Source organism: Myotis myotis, unplaced genomic scaffold (assembly GCF_014108235.1).
Source record: "Myotis myotis isolate mMyoMyo1 unplaced genomic scaffold, mMyoMyo1.p scaffold_m19_p_8, whole genome shotgun sequence".
Classification (NCBI taxonomy): Eukaryota; Metazoa; Chordata; class Mammalia; order Chiroptera; family Vespertilionidae; genus Myotis; species Myotis myotis.
This window is the reverse complement of record NW_023416390.1, coordinates 30753143-30777711: the sequence shown is the minus strand read 5'-3', so window position 1 is coordinate 30777711 and position 24569 is coordinate 30753143. Positions and strand designations below refer to the sequence as shown.

Here is a 24569-nt window from a genome sequence, read left to right as displayed (position 1 = left end):
AGGCCTCGCTCTAGAATTCTCTGCTTCTGAGGTCACAAGGACAAATCCTAAGGCAACAGATTCCAGAACCCCACGGCTGGATCTGCTCTCACTTTGTGCATTGCCAGCGATGAAGAGAAAGCAAACCTTCTATTTTCCTACTGCCCCTAGCCCACCCTCTCCCCCTCCTCCTGCTGCCCCTTCCCCTTCCCCCTCACCTGGTTTCCCCCGCTGCCTTCTGCCGGATCCCACTCTGGGCCCTTGGCCTGGCTCTCCTCCGGCTCACGCATCTCGCCCAGGCAGGCTCCCATCTCTCACCAGAGGGGCCCCTCTTCACTTGGGGACCCGCAAGACCTGCTGCCTCTATAGGCCCCCTCGGGTCCCCTGCTCCCCCTGCCCTGCCAGTCCCCCTACCCCTCCTGTCTGCCATGTCCGCCTGTCCTCCCTCTCTACTCTTCACTCTTCCTTTGCCCCGCACCCCTCTTCTGGCCCTTCTCTGACCTCCAGCCACTTGGGCAGACGGCTCACCCGCCCTTACTCCCCTCCTGCCCAGTCACCACCTCCCCCCATCTCTCCTCTGTTGGGCCGGCCTGTAAACTGTCCCTGGGGCTTGGAGTCCCTGCCAGTGACCACCCGGACCTCTCAAAGCTTTGGGAGTCGGGCACCTGCTGGGCCCAGGGAGCAGAACATGGTGGGCAGCAGCTGCAGGGAACTCTGGGGGGCCCTCCGGCGCTCCAGGAAGCCCCCGTCTCCCCAGTGAGTTCTCAGCCCTCTGGCCCCCTGGCCCATGCCACTGGGTGGATGCCCCTCCTGGAGCTTGGCCCACTGGCCAAAGGCAATGTAACAAGCTCCTCCGTGTCTCCAAGCTGCCATTGGAAGGGGGTGGGTGGGCTTGGTGGATTCTGGCCATGTTCCCCTCCCCGTGGCCAAGCACAGTCCCCTCACTCAGGAGGAGCGACTATGTCCTGTGCCTGGCACATACCTTGCTCCCCAAACCAGCCTTCCCAGGAGACAGGGACTAGGGCATCCCTCTGTCAAAGCAAAGACTGCTGGGTGGGGAGAGTGTGGCAGCGGGAGGAGGGGTGAAGCCCTGCTGTGAGGTATTGGGGTCTGGAGGCTGAGGGAGGAGGCCTGGGACCCTCTGGGGCAAACAAAGCCCCCTGTTCACTGTCGTCCTGGGCACTCGGAGAGCAGTTGCTGAGCTCTGCAGTGGCCATCAGTGCCGCTGGGTCAGGACCTGTGCCTGCAGCCTCCTTGGGAGGGGGGAGAAAGCTGCAGCTGCAGGTGAAGGCTGTCTGGAGGGGCCTCCACACCCTCCTTACTGACCTTCCCTGCAGGCCCCAGGGCAGCCAGGGCTACTCCCGCTTCCCACCGGTGGCAGAAGCAAGGAAAGGCCCTGCTGGGCCAGATAACCCGAGACTGGACCACCAGAAATCAGCACCTCACCCTAAGAAGGTGAGTCTGGGGATGCTGACAGAGGATGTGAAGGAGGCCCCTGAACACTCACTCACCACACAGCTGCCTGCCCCTCCATGGGCCACACTGGTCTGACCACAGCCTGGGGTGCCCAGGGTCAGAATTACACTTTCTTTTGGCCCCTGTAGGCATCTCAGTCTTGAGAACTGCCTTCTTGCGGGTGAAGCCATGCTCTGAAGACACACCCTGAGGCCAGCGCCCCTTCTCCAGGATGCACAGCGTTCGCAGGCCAGGGAGCGCCATCCCTCATGCCCACGGCCTCAAGTTTGCAAATGATTATAAGTGAATGCAGCCTGCCAAGAAACCCCGACCTTGAGCTCTGAGTTCTATGCCAAGAGCAGGTGGGGAAATGGGCAGGGCTGTAGGACCTCGTCCACAAGACCCTTCCTCTCTCTGTCCATCTGGTTTAGGGGTAGGTTCTACCCCGAGTGGAACCTCTGCTGGGCCCTGGTCCAGGCACCTGCTAAAAGCCAAGTAATAAACTGCTCCCAGAGGCTCCAGTGTCCCCAGGCTCAGCATGGCAGGGCTCCAGGGGTACCCCCAGATCAAGGTGGGAGGACTGGCTTTTCCGGACCTGTGTGCTGTCGGGTCAGGGGAAGAATCTGCTTTCAGAACAATGGTCTGCCCTGCCCACCATGCCCAGCTCTCCCACTCACTCCTTCACCTGACTCATGACCCCCCAATTCCTCTTGTCCATTCTCTCTCTCTCTCTCTCTCTCTCTCTCTCTCTCTCTCTCTCTCTCTCTCTCTCTCTCTCTCTCCCTCTCTCTCCACACATACACACACACACACAGCAGTTCTCCAAATACATTTGGGTGGCCTTTGCCCACTTCAGACCACACACTGCTCTGCAGTCATGGCCCCTCCCTCTTCCTGGTGGGTAACTTGACACATTAGGCCTGTGTTACTGCCAGAGACCCACATACACTTGTACGTTGGGGTCAAAAAGCCCTTCAGCCTCCTGCTCAGGGGCCCAGAAGATACTGCTATGAATGACTGTGGAGCCCGTGGTACGAGGCCCAGACTTCTGCAGCCGGGGAGCTGGGCAGCCTGGAGGGTACGTACAACAGGAGTGGACCGCTCCCATGAGCACCATGGTGGACCGCACTCACCCTATTCGATTCAGAAACTTCTCTGGGAAACACCTAGGGCTCCAGAGAGCCCCTCTCCCAAGGCCCCTTCCTTCCATGACCTGTGCCCCCAGACACCCGCATCTCAGACAGGACTGACCAAGGACACAGCCATGCAATGTCCACAAAAGTAGGGAAACCAAAGACCCAGCTCCTTGGGGCTCTGGGACAGGAGCCCTGTCTCCTAGAGCTCCCCAGCACCCCAGCCGGGACAAAGGTGAGACTGGGTTCTCGGAGGGTCAGCCCAGGCCCCAGGGCTGCAGGGCAATGGAGAGACCTGGGGAAGAAGCCTGTGGGAGGGTTCATTGTTGGTTAGTCCCTTCGCTCTCCATCTTGACAACTTGCCCTATTGAGAGACGCATCTGACCCCCAGGTGGGGAGGTGGGAGCCATGCGTAGCCAGTTTTCCTTCCCAGGTGCTCTTTGGGGGACAGTGTTCTGCAGAAAGGCCAGGCACTCCTGCTAGCCCTGGAAGTTGTTTCCTGAGACCCGGAGAAGAAGCAGTTCGAGTCTGTTCCCATAAACATGACGGGACTAGGAGGCTTTATGTCTTCCCACCCAGAATGACGTCTTTCAATGTCAGAGGCAAGGTCATGGGACTCCTGGAGATCTGGCTGCCCAGCACCACGGAGGGTGGGCGGCTGGTGCCAGGGCCCAGAGCTGCCTCTGAGCTCTGCCCTTGGCCTGCTGCGTGGGGTCCTGGAGAGTTTCTTATTTTCCAAAGGTGGTAGAATTAAGCCAAAGAGTACCAGCAATCTTCCCTGTGTCCCAGCATCGCTCAACCTCCTGGTCTTTCCTTCAAGTGAGACACCATCAGGAAGCAGCAAATATTTCTTACGAGGATAGAAAATATTTGTTCAAACCATTTTACAGAAACACAGGGCAAAAGACCAGGCTGCACAGGGCTGGCTCAACTATTTTTTGGTCATCTGGCTGCAGAAAGATAGCTGCCCAAGACTAGGCCTGTGTTACTGCCAGATACCCACATACACAGATCACTGTGTATTGTTTCAGTTCATGAATAAAAAACATTTACTGAGCCCTAACCGGTTTGGCTCAGTGGGTAGAGCGTCGGCCTGCGGACTAAAGGGTCCTGGGTTCGATTCCCTTCAAGGGCATGTACCTTGGTTGCAGGATCAATCCCAGTAGGGGTTGTGCAGTAGGCAGCTGATCGGTGTTTCTCTCTCATTTGTTTCTTATAAATGTTATAATAAATAAATGGCATTAAATGGCCTTTTGTAAAGAAAACTGATCCCACATGGAGCCCATCCTGACAGCTTCGCCTCCTCAAATGGCCGTTCTGAGGCCCTTGCCTGAGGTTTCACATGACCCTCCCAATTTGCAGTGTGAAAATAACTAATTTGTAAAGGATTCAAACATCTTGCTGTCCTTGGTACATTTTCTCTATTCCATTTGTGATTCCACAGCACCTGTGCTGTATAATTTACAGGTTTTGAGAAATTAGCATTAATCTTCAGCTGGATGAGGCCTTTGCCATGTGATTTTTTCTGAATGAGCCAAGGCAAGACTTTTTCAATGGCTGTACAATTTACACCCACCTTAAGAAAATTAATTTGGATGGAATTTTTTACTGATTGCAACTGTGCTGATAACTGGGCCTCTAGTATGCATATAAGATCTTTGGTTAATCTCTTCCCTCCCCCTGCCCTCTGAGATTCATAAGTCTGTTCCATGTGTCCATACCTGTGTGTTGAGCATCTGCCCCCTGGTGGTCAGTGTGCATCATAGCTACCGGTTGAATGGTCGAACGGTTGCTTAGGCTTTTATATATATAGATAGGATTTATTTTCTAGGTTTTGGACTTTATGGAAAACTTTTATTTTTATTTTTTAAAAATATATTTTATTGATTTCTTAAAGAGAGGAAGGGAGAGGGTTAGAGAGTTAGAAACATCGATCAGCTGCCTCCTGCACGCCCCCTACTGGGGATGTGCCTGCAACCAAAGTACATGCCCTTGACCGGAATCGAACCTGGGACCTTTCAGTCCACAGGCTGATGCTCTATCCACCGAGCCAAACTGGTCAGGGCTGGAAAACTTTTAGGTTAATGACTTTCCAAATACAGGTTTCAATAATATTTTTACATTCTTCAGTTGAGTCCCCAAGTGGTAGGGGGGTCTGGAGGCTCCACCCTGGCTGGTGGGCTGCACTGAGTCTGAGGATTGTGCCATATGGAAGGAAGGTGACTCCAAGTTTGCTAGCACCCTGGCTCCATCCCTCTGAGTGTCTCTCTCAAACAACCTGCCGCCACCTTTCCTGCTAAGGGCTCTTGGAGTGCTTGGAGACCAGGCAGGGGCCATGGGGACGGCCAGGAGGTCACAAACCAGATCTCAGGTACTGGAGCTGCATAGGGTCTGTGGGTGGTTCAGGGGGTTTAGCTGTGTGTCTTTGGGCGAGTGTATGTTTTTCTGCCCGTAGGGTACACATTTGTGTGATTTGTCTATATTGTAATTACCTACGGTCTTTGGGGACGAGTGTGTATCTGTGGGAGCATAAGCATGTGTGGGTGTCCTTCGAGGGGGTGTGGGGACATATGTGTGTGTGTGACTCTGAAGGTGTTTCTGGGTTAGGGTGTGCCCTTAGGTGTGTTCGTGTGTGTATATATCTGAGTGTGTGTGTGTGCACCTCGGGGTGGGTGTGCACAGTTCTGGCTGTGAGCCCGTGAAGGTCTGAGGAAAGACTACAACACACAATTATTTTGGGCCCTGGGACTGGACTAATTGGGCAAAACCCACTCTGTGGCAAGGTGGTCTGTTATCCATCTGAGGCCCCCTAGGAGCCAGTTGAGGAGGAGAGACTTCTTGATGGAGAAAATAGTGAACAGACCTGTGGAGTCCCCTCATCTTGCGCTGCCTGGGCCCCTCACCTGGACAGGAGGCTGAGCGGGGGCTGGGGTGGCACTGGGCCCCGGACCACACACTCTAGTTTCCTGAAACAGGCCATTTTGTGTAACCTGAAGCCCCTTCTCTGACATGTTCCAGACGTCCCCACACGCTGGCAGCCCTCGCAGCCCGAGGTAGCACACAGCCCCTTTGTCTGGCCACGGCCTTTCCTTGAACATGTGGTTACTACGGTGTTGAAACTGCGGTGCCTGCCAGCCCCCTCTGTGGGAGAGGAAAAGTACCAGCCCCTCCCCCAGGTGTTTGGTCTGAGGCCCAGGCGCCTCTGCAATGAAGGGGCCTCTGTAAGGAAGGGGCCCAAGGGTGCATCGTGGGCACAGTCAGCGGGAAGCAGGGGCCTGGGCCCCACACCCAACAGGACCCTGTCCTTCCCTGGGGTGGAGTCGGGGGGAGAAGCCCTCAGACTGAAGACAGGGGCCAGTCCCCGGAGCTCCGAACTGACCTGCGGGGGCCAGCTCATCCACATTTGTCTGGGGACTGTGCTGATTTAACACGGAAACCCAGGGTCCCAGGAATCCCCACAGCCCTGGGCACCCGGGATAGTCGGCCCCCTAACCCCACCCAGGTAGCAAACTGGGCCTCCTGAGGGGCAGCTGCCTCTTGCCCAAGTGACCTCAGGCCCCTGGGTGCATTGTGTGGGGGCTGGAGATCGGGGTTGCGGAGCCTGAGGACTTGGCTCGCCACCCTCAGACTGGCCAAGGCTGCGCTTTCCTGCTGTTTTGGCCTGTGCCCACCTTCCCTGCACCAAGAGCTCAGGGTGGGGCTTTCAGAGGAGGTTCACACCCTTAACACCTATTGGTCACCTCACATGTGGTCTCCAGACCGACCTCCTCGAGGTCCTGGAGCAAGCTGACGGAGCCAGGGTTGAGAGCGTGGCTGGGGACCATGAAGAATGCATTTGAGCTTATGTGAGCAGAGAGGGGGGTGGGGCTCCATGTCAGGGCAGGGGGCTAAGGGGACAAAGGGTTTCTGAGAACAGGAGTGGTGGCCTCACCATAGAGAGGAGTGGGGAGGGGTGGGCCTGGGACCTCCCTAACTCTGACCTGCCAGGCCCTTGGTATCGGAAAAGCTCTTTTTATTCTCCAACTCAAGATGGATATAAATGTATATATAAATCAAAATGAATTCAAAATTAATTCCAGGAAGGAAGTGAACCCCATTGCAGGGGCAGCGAGCTTGGAAAAATGACCACCCCCAGATGTCTGAGTGTCCAGAACTTCCTGCCTTAACCTCACTGTTGCATTTCCAGCCAGGACCTGAGGGGCCGTGTGGGAGGGAAAGGGTGGATTCTAAAGGGTTGTGACCCCTTGAGTGTTTCACTGCATCCAGCCTGATGTTAAGCTTTGCCAGCTTGATCCTGTTGGCTACCCACGTGCCCACTCTCAAGGAGGCTGGGCATTTCCATCTCTGCCGGAGGCTCTGAGGGGTGAACTTTGTGGGCAATGAGATGTGTAGGTGCAGCCTGGGGACAGAACTGTGGCAGAGCTTGGAGATTGGGAGCAGAGGTGGGAAGGGCTGGGACCATCTCCCTCTCCTTGCCTTTCTGTCCTCAGTTTCTCTATTGGGACCTCCTTTTATTTCTGGGGCCCCGCCCCCATCAGTGGTGGCTGGGGGTCTTTGCATCACCAGTACCCCATCCTTGCTGGGTACTCTAACCCCTGTTGTCACGCAGTGTCCTGAAAACAGTGTTTTTGAGAAGGGACTACTGTCTGTCTGGACCATCACTGCCTGGGACAAAGGAGATGGTCAACAGATGTATGTGGATTGAATGAATGTGTGACTCCAATTACAGAAGATAGGCAGTTAGTCAAGTTTACAGTGTGTCTACATGGGGAACTGACCACTGAACCCCGGTCTGCCTGAGGCTCTAACTGGAATCAGGCTGCCCCAGATGACACTGCCCTCCCCTCAGATACCCCGACACCCTTCCATGTCCTGATTCCTTCATGGTGCTGCTGCTGTTGCCCTCACTCCACCCTGACCCTGCCTCCAAGTGAGTCTGTCCTGTACCCAGTCCCTAAATGGCCTCATCCCATTGAGCTGATCCTGATTTGGGCAGAGGTTAGAAGAAAGGCACTGCATTGTCAGAGGTTTCTCTTATGGGTTAGCTTCCTGTGCGGTGGTCCTGTCCAGGGCATAGGTTCCCTGGGACCCTGAGCACCCCTGCCCCTCCTCCTGTTTGACCACCAGCCCTCCAGCCTCACCTCTTGCCATTCTCCCAATGCCCCAGGCTTCAGCTGCACAGAGAAACCCTAGGACCCCTCAAAACACCAAGCTCCTCTCTCCTCGGGTCTGCACTTAGGCTGCTTCCTTCTCCTCTAGTCTTTTTCTCTCAGCTGTCACTGACCCTATTGCCTGAGCAGCTCCCCTGGGTCAGTTGGGGGGCATTCCACACAGCTCTGGCCCAGCACGTGTCACCCTGCAAAGTCCGGGGGCGGGGGGGGGGGACACCACCCTTTGAGTCTCTCTGACCACACGTTACTCCCTTGATGAGGGTCACGAGCAAAGCTCGTCAAGAGAGGGAGGTGGGAGAACAGCCCACACAGGACTCAAACTTTTGGTGTTAAAAGAAGGAGAAAATAACACTTATATTCATGTTGGTACAGAAACTCTTGAAGAAGCTGTGCTGAGGGTACCCTGAGGGGCAGGTGGGGAAATATTCATTTCTATAAAAGGATAGCTGGAGGGGAGGTGGATGAGGCTCCCTTTGAAGAGGAACTGAGTGGTGAATGGAGGTGGACCAGGCTCCCTTTGAAGAGGAACTCAGTGGTGAATGGCTCTGCAGGCCCTTGATTTTTATTTATTTTTAAACTAGAGGCCGGATGCACAAAATCCGTGCAAGACTAGGCCTTCCTTCCCCCGGCTGCCAGCTCCAGCTTCTCTCTGGCACCCAGGACCCAGGCTCCCCTCCGGCCGCTGGCAGGCACCAGGGACCCTGGCTTCCCTCGCAGCTCCGGCTTTGGCCGGAAGGACATCCGGTCTAATTAGCATATTACGCGCTTTTATTATTATAGATATCTATTTTTATTGATTTCAGAGAGGAAGGGAGAGGGAGAGAGAGATAGAAATATCAATGATGAGAGAGTATCATTGATGGGCTGCCTCCTGCACACCCCCCACTGGGGATCGAGCCCGAAACCCAGGCATGTGCCCTTAGCTAGGATCGAACGGGGGACCCTTCAGTTCACAGGCCGATGCTCTATCCACTGAGCCAAACCAGCTGGGGCTCTGCAGGCCCTTTAGTTCCAACCCCTTTCTGAGCCTCCCAGGCCACAGGCCCCACCCGAAACCTGCGGGTCTCCTCCCTGCTGCTTTTGGGCAGGTTACTGGCCACCTGCGGCTGCACCCAGGATGCCCTGACCTGGCCACCTCCCCTCTGCTTAGATTGCCCTAGGGGCCTGGGGGGCGGGGAGGGGGGTTCTCTTGGGGAAGGATTGCCCAGAGCCCTGTTTTGAGCCCAGGCCAGCTTAGGGCTCTGTGGCCCAGGGCAAGGATTGAACTTAGTTCTCCCCTTCGCATAACATGGGTGTGATCAGAGTTGGAGACGGTGGGCGAATACTTGGAAGACTGTCATGGTCCCGTCAACCTCTTTCCTGAGGGGTGGGGACCCCAGCTGACTTCCCCGAAGTCACCCACAAGCTGTTATTGACACAGAGACGACCATCACAGGATGAGGCACCCAGCCCCATCTCGGGGAGCTTCTGTGCCTGTAGACACCTGAAAGCCCTGCATGCCAACCTGTGAAAACAGCCCGAGCCTCGGGTATCTCACGGAATCTCCTAGTCACTTGGCGCACAGGGCTGACTCCGCCAGGCGCGTTTCAGCTAGACTTCCCTGAATGTCTGGACTCTGCGAGATTCCCTGCTGGGAGACACCAGGGTGGGCCCGTGGGTGGGTCGCAGGTCCCAGCCCTGAAGATGGGAGGCCATCTCTGCTCGCAGGGCCCTGGGGAGCTCTGCAGCCCAAGGCTGGCCCCACTGCTGTGGAGACCTGGCAGAGAAGCCAGGGCCAGGGAGCTGACCGTCCTTGAAGACACTCAGGCAGGGGTTGGGCATCCCTGCCCCCCAAGTCCTAAATATGAAGGTGCCCAGCACCACCCTCTTTTCTGTGGGAGGCAGTTCTTGATACTAAACCCCAGCAGTAATGGAAGCCACGAGGGCATTTTTAAGACGCTGGCTGTCCCTGCGTTACACCCGGCTTAGACTGCCTGGTGTGTGAGATGACTCCAGACACCTTCAGACCTGAGAGAAGGAGCCCCCAGCCAGAGCCACTTGAAAAGCATCTGGTTCCACCCCCTCGTTTCAATGATGAGGAAGCCGAGCCCCAGAGGGGAAGTGACTCTCCCCAGAGCAGGCTGGCGACCAGGCTGCAGGAGAAATGACATCTCACAGCTTGTTCAACTACACAGGACCACCAACAGGTAACAGCCCCTGGGCCACGTGGAAAGACGGAGGCACAGAGCCACGGACTGACCTTGCTTTCGTGGACTGCAGGTGACCTTCCTGCTGTCAGCCGGGCCTCCCTGGTCTGGCCTCTGTCCACACCTGCCCTGGCTCAGCGGGAAGTACCAAGCGGCAGGGGCAGGGGCAGCCCGGCAGCTCAGTGACAGCAGCAGCTGCAGGCGAAGGGCTGGTTTGCCCCTGATTAGCAGTGACATTTTTTACGAACCCTCAACTTCCTCCTGATTTGGCTCAGGATTACAGGACCAGGCTGGGGGAGGGGAGCCTCAGGGTTGGCAGCCCTAGGAGCCTTCCCCAGGGGAGCTCGGCTTATGTGCCACACCCTCGGCCCACCTGCCCGCTCCCCGGAATCTGGCTGGGAAGGCACCAAGAGCCCGAGCGTACGCAGTCAGGACTCTCCCTGCAGCCCCTGAGCACGGAGCTGCACAGGCCAGGGAGCCTAGGCCGGCCACTTGCCAGCGGTGTCACGTCCCTGGCCTCAATGTACCTCCCTGGGGAATGGGAGCAATAGAGGTTTCTTCCTCAGGGGGCTCTTGAGAGCAGTAAGTGATGGAAGTGCTTGCCCCCCAGGAAGCTTTGCTTTATATATTATAACTGCATTATTCTTGAACCCTAGCTAAGTGTCTCTTGGAGAGGCTGGGGCCGGGGTGGGTGTGGGGGTGGGGAGGATACAGTAACATGGGGAACCCTGGGGGTTCTAGATTCTTGAGAGTGGAAGTGGAGAATGGGAGTCAGGAAATGTCTGCTGGACTGGCCTGGGCCTGGCTTTGTGCTGCCTGAGGCCATGAGCTAGGGTCAGGGGGTGCAGAGAGCTCCCCAGAGCTCCACGGAAGGCTCAGTGCTTCTCTGGTTCTGTCCTGTCGTCCCAGCTCCAAAGGGAACACCTGTCACTCGGAGCCCACAGACCTGGTCATTCACTTGTTCCCCCCTCATTTAGCTAGAACTTCCCGGGGGGCTGTTTTTGGGAGGCCGGGTGATACAGGACGAAGGAGGCATGGCCCTGTCCTGGGGTTGCTAGGACTCTCTGTGGTACACAGGTGACTTTAATGTCCCCTACTCAGTCACAGCAAGGAAATCACGTCAGATGGACCACAGGTGGACCATGGAGTTGGACATTTGGAGGGCGGGATGGAGTTCTTAGGAGGGGAGGGGAGGTGCTGAGGGAGAAGAGGAGATGTGAGGTGGAGCCAGGCAGAAGTGGGGACTGGGAGGGAGCTCCTGGGAATGCTGGTGATGCTGGTGGGGGACCATGGTGAGGACAAAATGAAGGAGAGCCTCTGAATGTGAGCTCCAGCGAGGCCCCTCCCTGCCTGCTTGGCCTGGGGTAGACTCTTTACTTCACTGTCTTTATCTGTAAAATGGGCATAACTATAACAACGTCCCAGGAATGTACCCAGTTCCCCCGTAGAGCATTTAACACATCTCAAGCCCCTAAGCTGGCAGCTCCACTTCCTGAGCCCCCACATCAAGCCACCAAGCTCAGGGGTACAGTTCCAGCAAAGTTCTGGACTCAGAGACATTCTGTCTACATGCTCTGTCCCCTCTGTGTCCTGTTCCTTCTTGCGTCATGTCCCCCAGAAGCCCAGCTCAGGGGTAGACTGGTGAATTTGTTTACGGTGTTAGTGGCAGATAACTGCGTCCAAGTAAATATTTGTGTTCTAACTGTGGCATTCGACACTGCACCCCCGGGGAGGCTGGGATTGCAGGTGAGGAACCTGGATGGGATGACGCTGGTCCGGGAGCATTCCTCCTCCAACTACATCCAACTCTGCTCAGCCAGGCCTGGCCCTCCGTCTCTGGAATTCCTGCTTAGCCTGCAAACCCCCTAAGGTTGCAGTCTTCCTCTGGCTGGTGTTTTCTGGAAAGTCCAGTCTGCCAATGCAAGGCAGGTTGGCTTGGTCTGCAGCATGCGGCTGGGTTTAGGTACCCCAGCTGCGCAGAAATGGACTCAGGCCTGTCCCAACTGAGATGGGCAGGTAAGGGCACCACGGGGCACAAGCGCTGTAGGAATCACAGCCCAGGGCGGGGCCGAGTTGGCAGTAAGAGAGCCAGCTCGGTGAGGCCACAGGCTCTGGGTTCACAGGGCTGAGTAATGCTGTTCGGATAAGAGAACCCAGATGGAGGCCTCACAGCCAGAGAGAGCCAGGAGCAGAGCGAGGCTTCCAGATGCCCAGCCCAGTCCCTTTTCACATATGGGATGCTTTCTTTCCTATTCACTAAACGTTAATTTATCTACAGAAGATTCCATGTCAGGGTTTTGCTTTTTGAAAAATTGTTTATGTGTGCATACCTCTGGTGACAGAGAGCTCACCAAATGGCCAGACCTGCTCTGTCTGCTCTCGAACACTCTGGTAGCTAGACCCGCTTTCTGTGGCACCTGGAACCCACTCCTTTTATGGCCCCGTGGATCAGACAGTGTGGCGTGTCTTGAGCACTGGAGAATGCGAATATGTCTATTCTCAGAGATATGAGCAGCTCCAGTCCTTTCTCTGTCTTCTCCTGTGTGTGGCTTCCCAGCCCCTCCTCACGCGGCCCCTGCAGATAGGCAGCCTCCGGCGCCTGGGTGATCAGAGCAGTTGCAAGGGCCATGTCACTCCGTGTTCCTCCCATGTAGCCTGGGTTCACCTCCTTTCTCACCATCTCTCCTGTTTACAAGGATATGTAGGAATCCCCATGTTCTTTTAAGCTGGGACGGCACCAGTGTTTTGTGTGCATTTATTTGATCCTTTCCAATATCTCAATAACTTCTGCTTTTCTCTCTGATTCACACACAGTTCAAGAGACTACTTAAGCCCTGGCCGGTTTGGCTCAGTGGATAGAGCATCGGCCTGCGGACTGAAGGGTCCCGGGTTCGATTCCGGTCAGGGGCATGTGCCTTGGTTGCGGGCACATCCCCAGTGGGGGGAGGGGGGGAAGGGGGGGAGGGGGGAGGGTGCGGGAGGCAGCTGGTCGATGTTTCTCTCTCATCAATGTTTCTAACTCTCTATCCCTCTCCCTTCTTCTCTGTAAAAAATCAATAAAATATATATTTTTAAAAAATTTTTTAAAAAAGAGACTACTTAAGAGAATGCATAAAAATACCTTTTATATATTATTAGTTGTTTTCTTGGTGGTCTGAGAAGAAAAAGGTAAAATTGCCATGGCTTTGGAGTGCTTGGCTGGGCCCAGGAATGGGATAGATTTGGTGGAAGACCCTTGTCCTCTCTCAAAGAGAGTGTATTCCCTTGATTTATGATTTAGTTCTTATTGATCAGCTAGTTGTATCTTATTAGCAATTGGGCTGTTCAGAGCTCCAAATTTCTCTGTCTACTTGATCAATGATATTCCCAGAGGGGAGCATTAAGGTCTCTACCTGCTATTATATCTCCATTTTTACTTCTTTTTGCATTTCTGACATGTCCCCATTATGTACTTCTTTGCTATTCTCATTGGAACATAAATCGAGTGTTTTGTGTTTAATTATTTATTGTAACTTTTACCTTTGTGGAGTCTCTATGTTACTCTCCTAATTCCTTTTACTAAAAAGAATCACATGGCCCTAGTCCCTTCTTTTCTAGTATCTGTGTGCTTGAAAAACCATCGATTATCCTATCAGTTTCCTCTCTCTGTGTCTTTTGGTTTCCTCTGTGCTTTGTATCCACAAAATTAGAGTAGGTTTTGGTTTTTTAAGTGGATGCCCCTTTTTATAGGGAGTATTATAATGGTGAGGGAATGTTGTTTACATTATAATTGTTCTATTTGTGCAAACTCCCACGGGGTTGCCCCTCTGCTTTCTATATTGAGACAACGCATTTTTTCCTTTTCAGTTTCTATTGTGAATTTTCCTCGTGTCCCTTTAAAAATATACAAGATAATATAACTGAAATGTCCAATATAGGAAATATTTAACTTTTAACTTCTACATTTGTTTCTATGAATAGCTCTCTAAACACTGGGAGAGTTACATTTAAATATCGCTCCTTCCCTTCACCCAGTCTTCATTGTTCAGCTGGCACTTTCGTCTCATGCACTGTTCTGTACTCCTTACGCTAGGTACCATTTTTGTGATGTAGTAGCTGACCTGCTGGCAGGTGAAACCTTTTAATCAATAATCAGGCTCTTGATGCCTTTCTCATCTCATAAGTGGCACCTGCTTTCAATTTCTATCCCTTGCAACTCTCTGTCATTCATGCTTTGTTCTCAGATGCTATGTGTTGAAATGTTCATCTTTGACCTGCCAAGATTCTGCCTCATCAGCTGAGCACTGGTTAGTTCAAAGCATCTCTTTAAGTTTTGTGTAACCTCCCTCCCACCCCTGCCTCAAACACACACCAAGACTTTTCTTCTTTTACGGGAAGTCAAAAGCTATTATTTTTCTTCTTTTTCTCCAACATTTAATACATTAAAAAATTTAAATTGTTTTTATATTATCATTAATTAATTAAAAATACACACACAGTCCGGCCAGCATGTCTCAGTGGTTGAGCATAGACCTGGAGGTCGAGGTTTGATTCCCGGTCAGGCCTCGATCCCCAGTAAGGGTGTGCAGGAGGCAGCCAATCGATGATTCTCTCTTATCATTTATGTTTCTAGTTCTCTCTCCCTCTCCTTGCCTCTCTGAAATCAATAAAAATATATTTTTTAAAAATACCCCCCACACACATAAACGAAAGATAAGAGATAAAGATAAAAGATTTAAAAATCACCCACAATCTGTTAGAATGCAGCCTATGTTTGACATATGGAAATTCTTTTTCTAGGGTTTTCCCCCACCTAAGCATGGGTGTTTTTTAAAAAAAATCATAGCTGAAATCATTTTCTGAATGTACAATTCTGCAGTTTGTGGAGTTTTTACTTAACATAATGAATATAAACATAACAGACAGAAATGTTTCATTGATTAGATTTATCAAAGTGAAAATAAGCTATTGTTGGTATTTATGGTAAATATGAGTGTGTATTTTTTGCTACCAGAAAAAATGTTAAAATGAACTTATTTCTGTACCCAATTTTTTGCATAACTTACTTAAGGTAAAATTTAAGAATCACTGGATGAAAGACAAATATGATTTCTATGGTTCATAACATAAGTCATCAAACCCCAAAAGTATATTAATTTGTATACTCACCAGCATATCCGTGACTGTCTCATGGAATCCTCACCAGCTTCTTTAAATTCGATAAGCAAAAATTTTATCTCTTTTTAAATCGTTTTCTCAGAACTGTCTATTTATGCCCTTTATCTACTGATCTATTGAGGATCTTGATATTATACATTTTTATATTCTTCATAGAGAAAGAACATCATTCATCTAACATTTATTGCATTTTCTTTCCTCCAGCATATTACTTGATGCTAAAATGTTTCAACAAAAAATTTTTTTTAAATTTTGTGCAGTCAAACTTGTGTCTGTGTGTGTCTTTTTTAATTCTTTTGCTTTTTAATCATTCTACGATGACAAAGAGCTTTCTTCCATAAGTTGTCCATTAAATTTTCATCTACTTCTTCTATGGCTTGATTTTTTTAAAAATTTAATTAATTCATTAATAAATTGGGGATTTCTTTGGCTCTACAGTGTGAGATGGAGATCTAAGTTGGTTTTTACTGATAGTTTCAACATCATTTATTGACCAAACCTTCCATTTCTATTATTTATTCCATTGTCTTAGTGCATCTTTGGAACTTCTGGGTATAAGCAAGTGTCTTATTGGCAATTTCAACAAAAATGACTGTTTTTGTTTGCTTGTTTGTTTGTTTTAACCATTAAATGCAAAGTTGGCCAATGGTGTGAACAAGTTATCTTTATCATGTGTAAGAAGTATCCTTCTATCCCTTCATTTAAATGACTTTTGTGTAAAACTATCTACCGATAAAGCAGAGGGCTTTTCATTTTTGCTTTAATGATGTAATACACAATGTTAATACAATGTTAATAGATTTCCTAACATTGAAACGGATTTGGTCATTTGAACAACAGCTTTTCTCTTTTGTGCTACATCAGTCAAGTTTTGATATTCAGGTAGATTGGTTTCATAACACAAATTCATTAATATTATCTTATGTTCTGAAATTATTTTTAGAGTATGGGAATTACCTGTTTCTTGACATTTTAAATGAGCTAGAGCCTGGGTAAGAGTAATTCTTCGATAGCATTCTCAGTTTCTTTCATGGTGGTTGGTCTAATCAATCAATACTTCTGTCCACTCTTGTATCAATTGAGGTAAATTATGTTTTGCTTCCAAAATCATCAACTACATTATGTTTTGCCTCCAAATCATCAACTACATTAAGGTTTTTTAATGGATTAGCACTCACATGATAAGATAATTTATTTCTTTTTTTCTCTCTTCTCTTCCTCTAACACCTCCGCTTTCACTTCTAGTTATGATCATTTGAGTCCTTTTTCTTTATCATAGTTGTTGGAGATATATGCTTTGTTTTATTTACTCCCCTCCCCCAGAAACCAGCTATTAAATTTATGAATTCTGGTATTTTCCTCTTTTTTAAAATTCATTTATTTCAGTTTTAATCTTTGTAATTTTATTTCTGATTTCTCTACCACTTTTTTGGTTTTTTTCTAAATACTAAATGTTTAACTTGAGTGCTCAATTCGTTTATTTAATTTCCTTTTGTAAAAAAAAAAGACTAAAGCTGTTACATGAGGGTGGGAGCAGGTGGGTGGCTTCTCTGGGGATGGTTGTGAGGCAATGGCAGCGCCGTGGGGGGTGGGGGGGTGGGGGAGAAGCTGGGGCGGCCTTGGGCTCTGGGTCCTTGGAGCCCAACCAGCTGCCTCGCCAGGTGCTGGACTTGGGGTTCTCCTGCCTGCAGCTGTGGGAGCTGCGGAGCTTCGCCCTAGTGTGCAAGCACTGCCTGCACAGCGATGAGAACAGCGAGGTATTGCCGAGCTACAAGGCCAAGGTTATGAGATAGCCAATTCCAAGAGCTTTTGCTGAGAGTTCTGTTTATAACTTCTATTTGGTCTTATTAGTAAACATTCATTTTGTAATGAAGTTTTGACGGTGCTGAATGGAAAACGAAAATACATAGTTACTGCATATCAAACCTAGAGTCAAATGTGCCTAAATATTTAACAACAAGCTATTCTTATCTCAAAGATTTAAATTCCCTAATATCCCATTTGCAAAATTTATAAGATGGAGGTTCATATTTAGCACAAGCATTGGGGAATGAAGAGCCTTCACTTATAACCTGATAAGTGAATTTGTTACTGGAGACCAACAGTACAGAATATTAAAACAAACTGCTACAATGTTCAAGGAAATGGAATCTCTTTTTCACTGGTGCTGAGAGAACATTTAGGTGGAAGATAGTTGCTCTTAAAGATTGACTATAAATCATCTAAACCAGAGAAACCAAGATGGCGGCATAGGTAAACACCGGAGATTGCTGCCTCGCACAACCACTTCAAAAATACAACTAAAAGACGGAACGGACATCATCCAGAACCACAGGAAGGCTGGCTGAGTGGAAATTCTACAACTAGAAGGAAAGAGAAAAGCATACCGAGACTCAGAGGAGGTGCAGTGCGGAAGTAAAATACAAAGGTGCGGAGGTGCATGCGGAGAGGGCTGGCGGCTGAGGACACGATTGTCTTTTTCAATCAGGAGGGAGTCTCAGGCTCTGAGCTCCAGTTCCGGGCGAGTCTCTGGGGACCCAGACTCATACGGGAGAAGCGGGACTGTTTGGCATCGGTCGGAACTCGAAGGCAGCTTTCTCTCGGAGGCACTCATAGCGATTGCAGGGGCCTCTGGCAGGACTAAGAGCAGCCATACTGCTCACTCTGCCTGCCCTGTTGATCCCCTGGGACCCCTCCCCGCCCAAGCCCCCCCCCCCCCCCCGCACAGAGGCTTTTGTATATGAAAGGCCCGGCCCTTTGTAATCTGAAAATTACTTAACAAACTGCAGCTCCCCCAAGGGCCCAGGACAACTTGCATTGCTTTACAGCTGGCTTCTGCTGGGTAGCCTCAGGCAGAGGCTAAATTAGCACCTCCTTAGATCTAAGAGCCAGTGTACCCAGTGGTCAGAGTGGGACCATCCAATTACAACTCCCCAGATTCATAAGGGACACACTCAGGGGGCAGACTCAGTGAGCACCAAAGCCCCACTGAAGCAAGTCTTGCCCCATAAGGGTGCCTCCAGCACAGAAGTTCTCCCACCGTAGATACAGCTGATTCTCACAGCCAATTGGCCTGGAGGTCAAATCCTCCCAGTGATACCTACAACAATCAAGGCTTAACTACAACAAGACTGTGCACAAAGCCCACAAGGGGGTGCACCAAGAGTGTCCACCTCAGGTGATTGGGGAGGCTGAGCCACTGGGTCCTATAGGACACTTAGCACAGAAAGCTACTCTATTGACACAGTGGAAGCATAAAAAATGCCGAGACAAAGAAACAGGACACAAATGACAGAAATGGAGGAAAGCAAACTACTGAATATAGAGTTCAAAACCACACTTTTAAGGTTTTTCAAGAACTTTCTAGAAAGTGCCGATAAACTTAATGAGACCCTAAAGAAATCTAGTGAGACTCTAGATGTTGTGATAAATCCCAGCAACAACACAGCACTGGTAACTATTACGCAGCCAGCTCTGGGCAGTGAACTTCCACTGGACAGAGAGGCCCTATAGCCTCAGAGGCCAACCCCAGAGCACTGCCACCCAGAGGCTGACCCACAAACTGACTCTTTGCTAAACACAAAATAAGGCAGTCTGGGAAACAAATGCGGCTTGCTTTAAAATAAGGACTGTGGTTTACAACACAGAGGAACAGTGTATCGCAGGGAAACTCAACACCCTCCTGAATACCTGGCAGGTCTAAGGCGAGCCACACTGAAGAATAGAAGAACCGAAGGACCTTCACTACTGCAATATTTTTTTTTTCTTTTTTCACCTTTTAACTTAGATGTTGTGATAAAGGACCAACTAGAAATTAAGCATACACTGACTGAAATAAAGAATATTATACAGACTCCCAACAGCAGACCAGAGGATTGCAAGAATCAAGTCAAAGATTTGAAATACGAAGAAGCAAAAAACACCCAATCAGAAAAGCAAAATGAAAAAAGAATCCAAAAATACGAAGACAGTGTATGGAGCCTCTGGGACAGCTTCAAGCATACCAACATCCGAATTATGGGGATGCCAGAAGAAGAGAGAGAGCAAAATATTGAAAACCTATTTGAAGAAATAATGACAGAAAACTTCCCCTACCAGCTGAAAGAAATAGACTTACAAGTCCAGGAAGCGCAGAGAACCCCAAACAAAAGGAATCCAAAGAGGATCACACCAAGACACATCATAATTAAAGTGCCAAGAGCAAAAGACAAAGAGAGACTCTTAAAAGCAGCAAGAGAAAGAAAGTCAGTTACCTACAAGGGAATACCCATATGACTGTCAGCTGATTTCTCAACAGAAACTTTGCAGGCCAGAAGGGAGTGGCAAGAAATATTCAAAGTGATGAATACCAAGAACCTACAACCAAGATTACTTTATCCAGCAAAGCTATCATTCAGAATTGAAGGTTAGATAAAGAGCTTCACAGATAAGAAAAAGCTAAAGGAGTTCATCACCACCAAACCAGTATTATATGAAATGCTGAAAGGTATCCTTTAAGAAGAGGAAGAAGAAGAAAAAGGTAAAGATACAAATTATGTACAACAAATACACATCTATCAACAAGTGAATCTAAAAATTAAGTGACTAGCCCTGACCGATGTGGCTCAGTGGATAGAGCGTCGGCCTGCGGACTGAAAGGTCCCAGGTTTGATTCCGGTCAAGGGCATGTACCTTGGTTGCCGGCACATCCCCAGTAGGGGGTGTGCAGGAGGCAGCTGATTGATGTTTCTCTCTCATCGATGTGTCTAGCTCTCTATCCCTCTCACTCTCCCTCTCCCTTCCTCTCTGTAAAAAACCAATAAAATATATTAAAAAAAAATTAAGTGAATAAATAATCTGATGAACAGAATAAACTGGTGAATATAATAGAATCAGGAGCATAGAAAGGGAGTGGGCTGACAATTCTCAGGGGGAAAGAGGTGTGGGGGGTGCGGGAAAAGACTGGACAAAAATCTTACACCTATGGATGAGGACAGTGCGGGGAGGGGGTAAGGGCAGAGGGTGGGGTGGGAACCGGGTGGAGGGGAGCTATGGAGGGGGGAAAAGAGGAACAACTGTAATAATCTGAACAATAAATATTTAATTAAAAAAAATAAAACTTTCTAGATAATTTTCAATAGGTTGCCAAGGTTGAGTTCAAAATTCACCTTAAGTTTTCTCTTCTAAAAAAAGGACAAGTCTTCGCTCCCTCCCTTCACTACCTCACAAGAATGGTGAGGGTAGAGAAAAGGGTTTGTGTGATGGATAAGAAGTGCTATTGAGATGCAAAGTAGTATTTGTTGTATTTCAACTGAAATGATGAGCAGGAAAAATGTGTAACTGAATTTGCTTTGCTGACTTGAGAAACAGGGCGCACTCTAGTTCTTAACTTTAGTGAAGCCTGCAGACGTGTGAGCAGACGTTACTGTTACTTGCATTCACACTATGGTATTCTGCCTTACGTGGAATAGACAGAGTTAATAATCTGGTTTTACATAGGAAAGAAGAAATATTAAGGCTTAAAGTCTGTACTGGTCAATGGCTCATAATTAATCAAAACATTTCATACAAAGGGAAAAAGCTGTGAGGGCTATGCATCTCTCAGAATAGTTTCGGCTGCTTCCTGATATATATATATATATATTTAAATAACCAATTCAGAAAGTTCTTGTCATTTCAGATTATATCCCAGGAGTTTTGTTTTGTAGTTCTGACTTTACTTATTTGTAAATAGCCAATTCTATTTTTTATTTCCTGGGTTTTTGGCATATTGTGGTCAGAGAACATAGCCAACATAATTTCCGCTTTTTTTTTTAATGGAAGGTTTTATTCTTGCTAGGCAGAGAATTATTTTGGCAACTGTTTATTCGATATTTGGTTTAAAACCAAATCCAAGAGCTACTAATTAAATTGTATTCATTATACTACTTATATAATTCTATATCCTAATTTATATTTGCCTGCTTGATGTGTTCAAATCGATAGTATATTAAAGTTTGCCACTACAATGTATCTTTGCCAATGTCTCTCTGAATTCTATTTAATGATGTACTTTTTTCAAATAATACTTAGAATTTATTTTGTGCTTTTAAAAAAATTTATCTTTATTGTTAAAAGTATTACCGATGTCCTCTTTTTCTCCCTCATTGACCCTCTCCACCCCACTCCTGGCCCCTCCCCAGGCCTTCACAGCACTATTGTCTGTCTATGGGTTATGCATATATGCATATAAATTTTTTGGTTAATCTCTTCCTATCCCCACCTACCCCCTCCGCCTTTTGCCAGTCCATAAAGTGCTTTCTCTGGCTTCAAAGATTATCATTTGAAAAGTTCCCATTTGAAGTCTGTTAGTAATTTTAATGTGACCTTTAGGATGGTCCTACTGGAGATTACTGACAGCCAAATCTTGTCTATTTTCCACACAGACACCTGGTACAGTCAAGTCACATAAGCCCTGTGCAGTTGTGCCGCAGACTTTGTCTTCTTGACCCTGGGACCAGTTCTAGTCGTTCACCTGTCTAAAGGCCTTTCTTTGCCCTGTGGAGACCGCAGGCCCTTACTTACTTCATTTCCCTCTGGGAATGTCCTTTCTTCCATATTTCTCCATTTTTGTCTATTTTTCTCCATGGGGTAGCAAGAAGTTACAGCAGCTCCAGACCTTACATCTTCCCAACTTCAAATCCTACAGAAAGAGCCCCAACCCCCTGCCTAGAAACCCAAGCAAGAGTTTCATTGCTTTTCATCACTTCTGTGTGAGTCAGGTGTCCATCCCTGAACCAACAACCCAGTCACTGAGTTCAGAGGAGTGTGGTGCACTGATTGTGACCAGCCCTACAGTCAGGCAGGGTGAATTCTGTCGAACCTTTGGGAATGTGGGTAGAAAAGAGCAGAGGGAAAGAGGAGCTCAAGTCAGCCCTGACTTGTGTTTTCATGTTTTCCATTATGTTAAACTAGAGGCCCAGTGCATGTATTTGTGCACAGTAGGGTCCCTTGGCCTGGCCTGCGGGGATCAGGCCAAAACCGGCTCTCAGACATCCCCCAGAGGGGTCCCGGATCGCAAGAGGGTGGTTCTCAGTTGACACACCCCAGAATCGTGCTCCCTCCTCTCTGGTTCCTGGTGCGTCACCTGAGAACCGCAGTTCGGCAGCTCCTGCATTGAGCGTCTGCCCCCTGGTGGTCAGTGCGCATCATAGATACCGGTCGGATGGTCACTTAGGCTTATATATAAATATATATATTCTCTCTTTGCTTAAACCAGTTTGGGTCAAGGTTTGTGTCATTACTACTTTCAACAGAAGGAGTTTTGATTGGGGGGGAAAAAAAAGACATATTATGCATAATTTTATTTTTGTAAAAGAAAAAGGCACACACATGTGGTATGTGAGTGTGTGTGTGAAAAGAGAGTCTGGAATGATATACATGAAATAGAAACAGTTACATCTAGGCAGCAGAATTAGAGATAATTTTTATTCCCTGTGTTTTCTAATGGTTATTCAATGAGCATTCAATTGCTGGGTGATAAAGGGGAAGTGTTTATCATTCCTGACAAAGTCATATGAATCCATCGCTTCTAGAGGTTGAGGGGAACTTCATCTAACCTATTGTTGATGTTGTAGGGAAGAACATGAGCCAGCCAAACAAAAGCAAGAGTTGCTCCTTGCATGAAGTGGATGAGCTGATGAGAACTGTGCAGCTGGCGGTGCACATCCCCACCTTCCTCCTGGGTCTACTTCTCAATGTGCTGGCCATCCAACGCTTCCGCACCTTCCTGAAGAAGAGGTGGCCGGAGTATGCTGCCACCTCCATCTACATGATCAACTTGGCGGTCTTTGACCTCCTGCTGGTGCTCTCGCTCCCATTCAAGGTTGCCCTGGGCCATGTGCCGGTTCCCTTACAATCTCTCTGTACGTTTGTGGAGTGCCTCTACTTTATCAGCATGTATGGCAGTGTCTTCACAATCTGCTTCATCAGCCTGGATAGATTCTTGGCCATCCGGTACCCGATCCTGGTCAGCCACTGCCGTTCCCCTAGGAAGATTTTTGGGATCTGCTTCACCATCTGGGTCCTGGTGTGGGTTGGGAGTATCCCCATCTACAACTTCCATGGGAAAGTGGAAAAAGTGTACACATGCTTCCACAATATGTCTGATGACACCTGGAGTGCCAAGGTCTTCTTCCCTCTCGAGGTGTTTGGCTTCCTTCTTCCCATGGGCATCATGGGTTTCTGCTCCTTCAGGAGCATTCACATTCTGGTTGGCCGACTGGACCACAGCCAAGATTGGGGCCAGCAGAGGGCCTGCATCTGGACTATTGCATCCAGTCTGGCTGTCTTCGTGGTCTCCTTTCTTCCGATCCACCTCGGTTTCTTCTTGCAGTTTCTGGTGAGGAATGGCTTTATTGTGGAGTGCAGAGCTAAATGGAACATCAGCTTGTTCTTACAGTTGTCTATGTGTCTTTCCAACATCAACTGCTGCCTGGATGTTTTCTGCTACTACTTTGTCATCAAAGAATTCCGCACAGGCATCATGGCCCGCCAGCGTTCTGGAGGCCAGCTGGCTCTCTGTGATACCATGACCACCAGAGGCTAAGAGAAGAAAGTCCTGCTCAGAGGAAGGAAACCCCAATCCCGAATTCCAGGAGCAGATATCCCGTCCCAAGACTGTATTGTGGTGGGATGATATATGGTGCTTTGACTGGTTTGCTTTCCTTTTAGATGCTCATTGAATGCTGTGCCTGCTCATTATGCTCCAAAGACCTTCCCACCACACCCAGACAGCTCAACATAAATCACCCAGTGTTTGGGGATTCCTGATGAACCTAAGAACCAGTTGAATTCTTGATTTCTAATTCCAAAAAGCATGAGGCAGAATAATTGAGGAAGAAGATGAGTCCATATGGACAAGGCTGGTTCTCAACTCTCCCCTACCTCTTGTTAGATCTGAAGATTCTGGAAAGGAAGAGAGAGTGGAGTTAGGAGAGAGAATCAAGAAGATCAGTCATGATGGCAGGTATCCTGGGCCAAGATGCAGTGATAGGGGTGGATCAAGCTCCTCTTTAGTTTGGGGATCCCTGGGGGGGCAGGGAGCAGACTTGTTCTTTCCAGTCCCTTCTGGGGGTCTGTTGGCCAACAGCCTTGCAGAGATGACAGCAAGTGGGATGATCAGAGCAGAACAAGTACACACAGAGAGCCCCAAGTTTCTTATGGGCTTTTGAAAGGCCTGGGAAGCCCACAAAAAGTTGCAGAAGAATGAAGGGGATGGTGTGGACCAGGCTATGGTGAAGCTGCAGATACTTTGTGGAAGCAGTGGGGTCAGAGTGGATAGCTGTTGGTGAGACCTGAGAGCCATGAGGATACAGCTGTGGAAGGAAGGAGACAGGCCAAGGGCAGCTCTTCCCCCATTGCCACAGAGGTGTCCACTGCCTGAAGTTTTAGCACATGCCTGCGGGAGGAGAGGCAGTGGTAACAAGCCTGGGAGAAAGGAAATGCCTGAATATGACTAGTTTGCTATC

General features: G+C 49.0%; 1 protein-coding gene across 1 annotated transcript; it reads left to right on the top strand.

Annotated features, from left to right (window-relative positions):
- The first annotated feature begins 667 nt into the window (after nucleotides 1-667).
- GPR55 (G protein-coupled receptor 55) lies at nucleotides 668-24569 on the top strand. Its single transcript, XM_036319605.1, has 5 exons — nucleotides 668-735; nucleotides 1317-1434; nucleotides 16773-16862; nucleotides 21486-21492; nucleotides 22677-24569. The coding sequence occupies exons 1-5, from the start codon at nucleotides 668-670 to the stop codon at nucleotides 23645-23647; spliced, it is 1254 nt and encodes a 417-aa protein (XP_036175498.1). The 3' UTR covers nucleotides 23648-24569.

What these genes read in the sequence shown, in the direction of transcription:
- GPR55 (XM_036319605.1), top strand. Translation starts at nt 668, where the DNA reads ATGGTGGGCAGCAGCTGCAGGGAACTCTGGGGGGCCCTCCGGCGCTCC. An exon ending in AGGAAGCCCCCGTCTCCCCA is followed by an intron (nt 736 to 1,316) that starts GTGAGTTCTCAG and finishes CCTTCCCTGCAG; the next exon opens with GCCCCAGGGCAGCCAGGGCT. An exon ending in CAGCACCTCACCCTAAGAAG is followed by an intron (nt 1,435 to 16,772) that starts GTGAGTCTGGGG and finishes TCCTGCCTGCAG; the next exon opens with CTGTGGGAGCTGCGGAGCTT.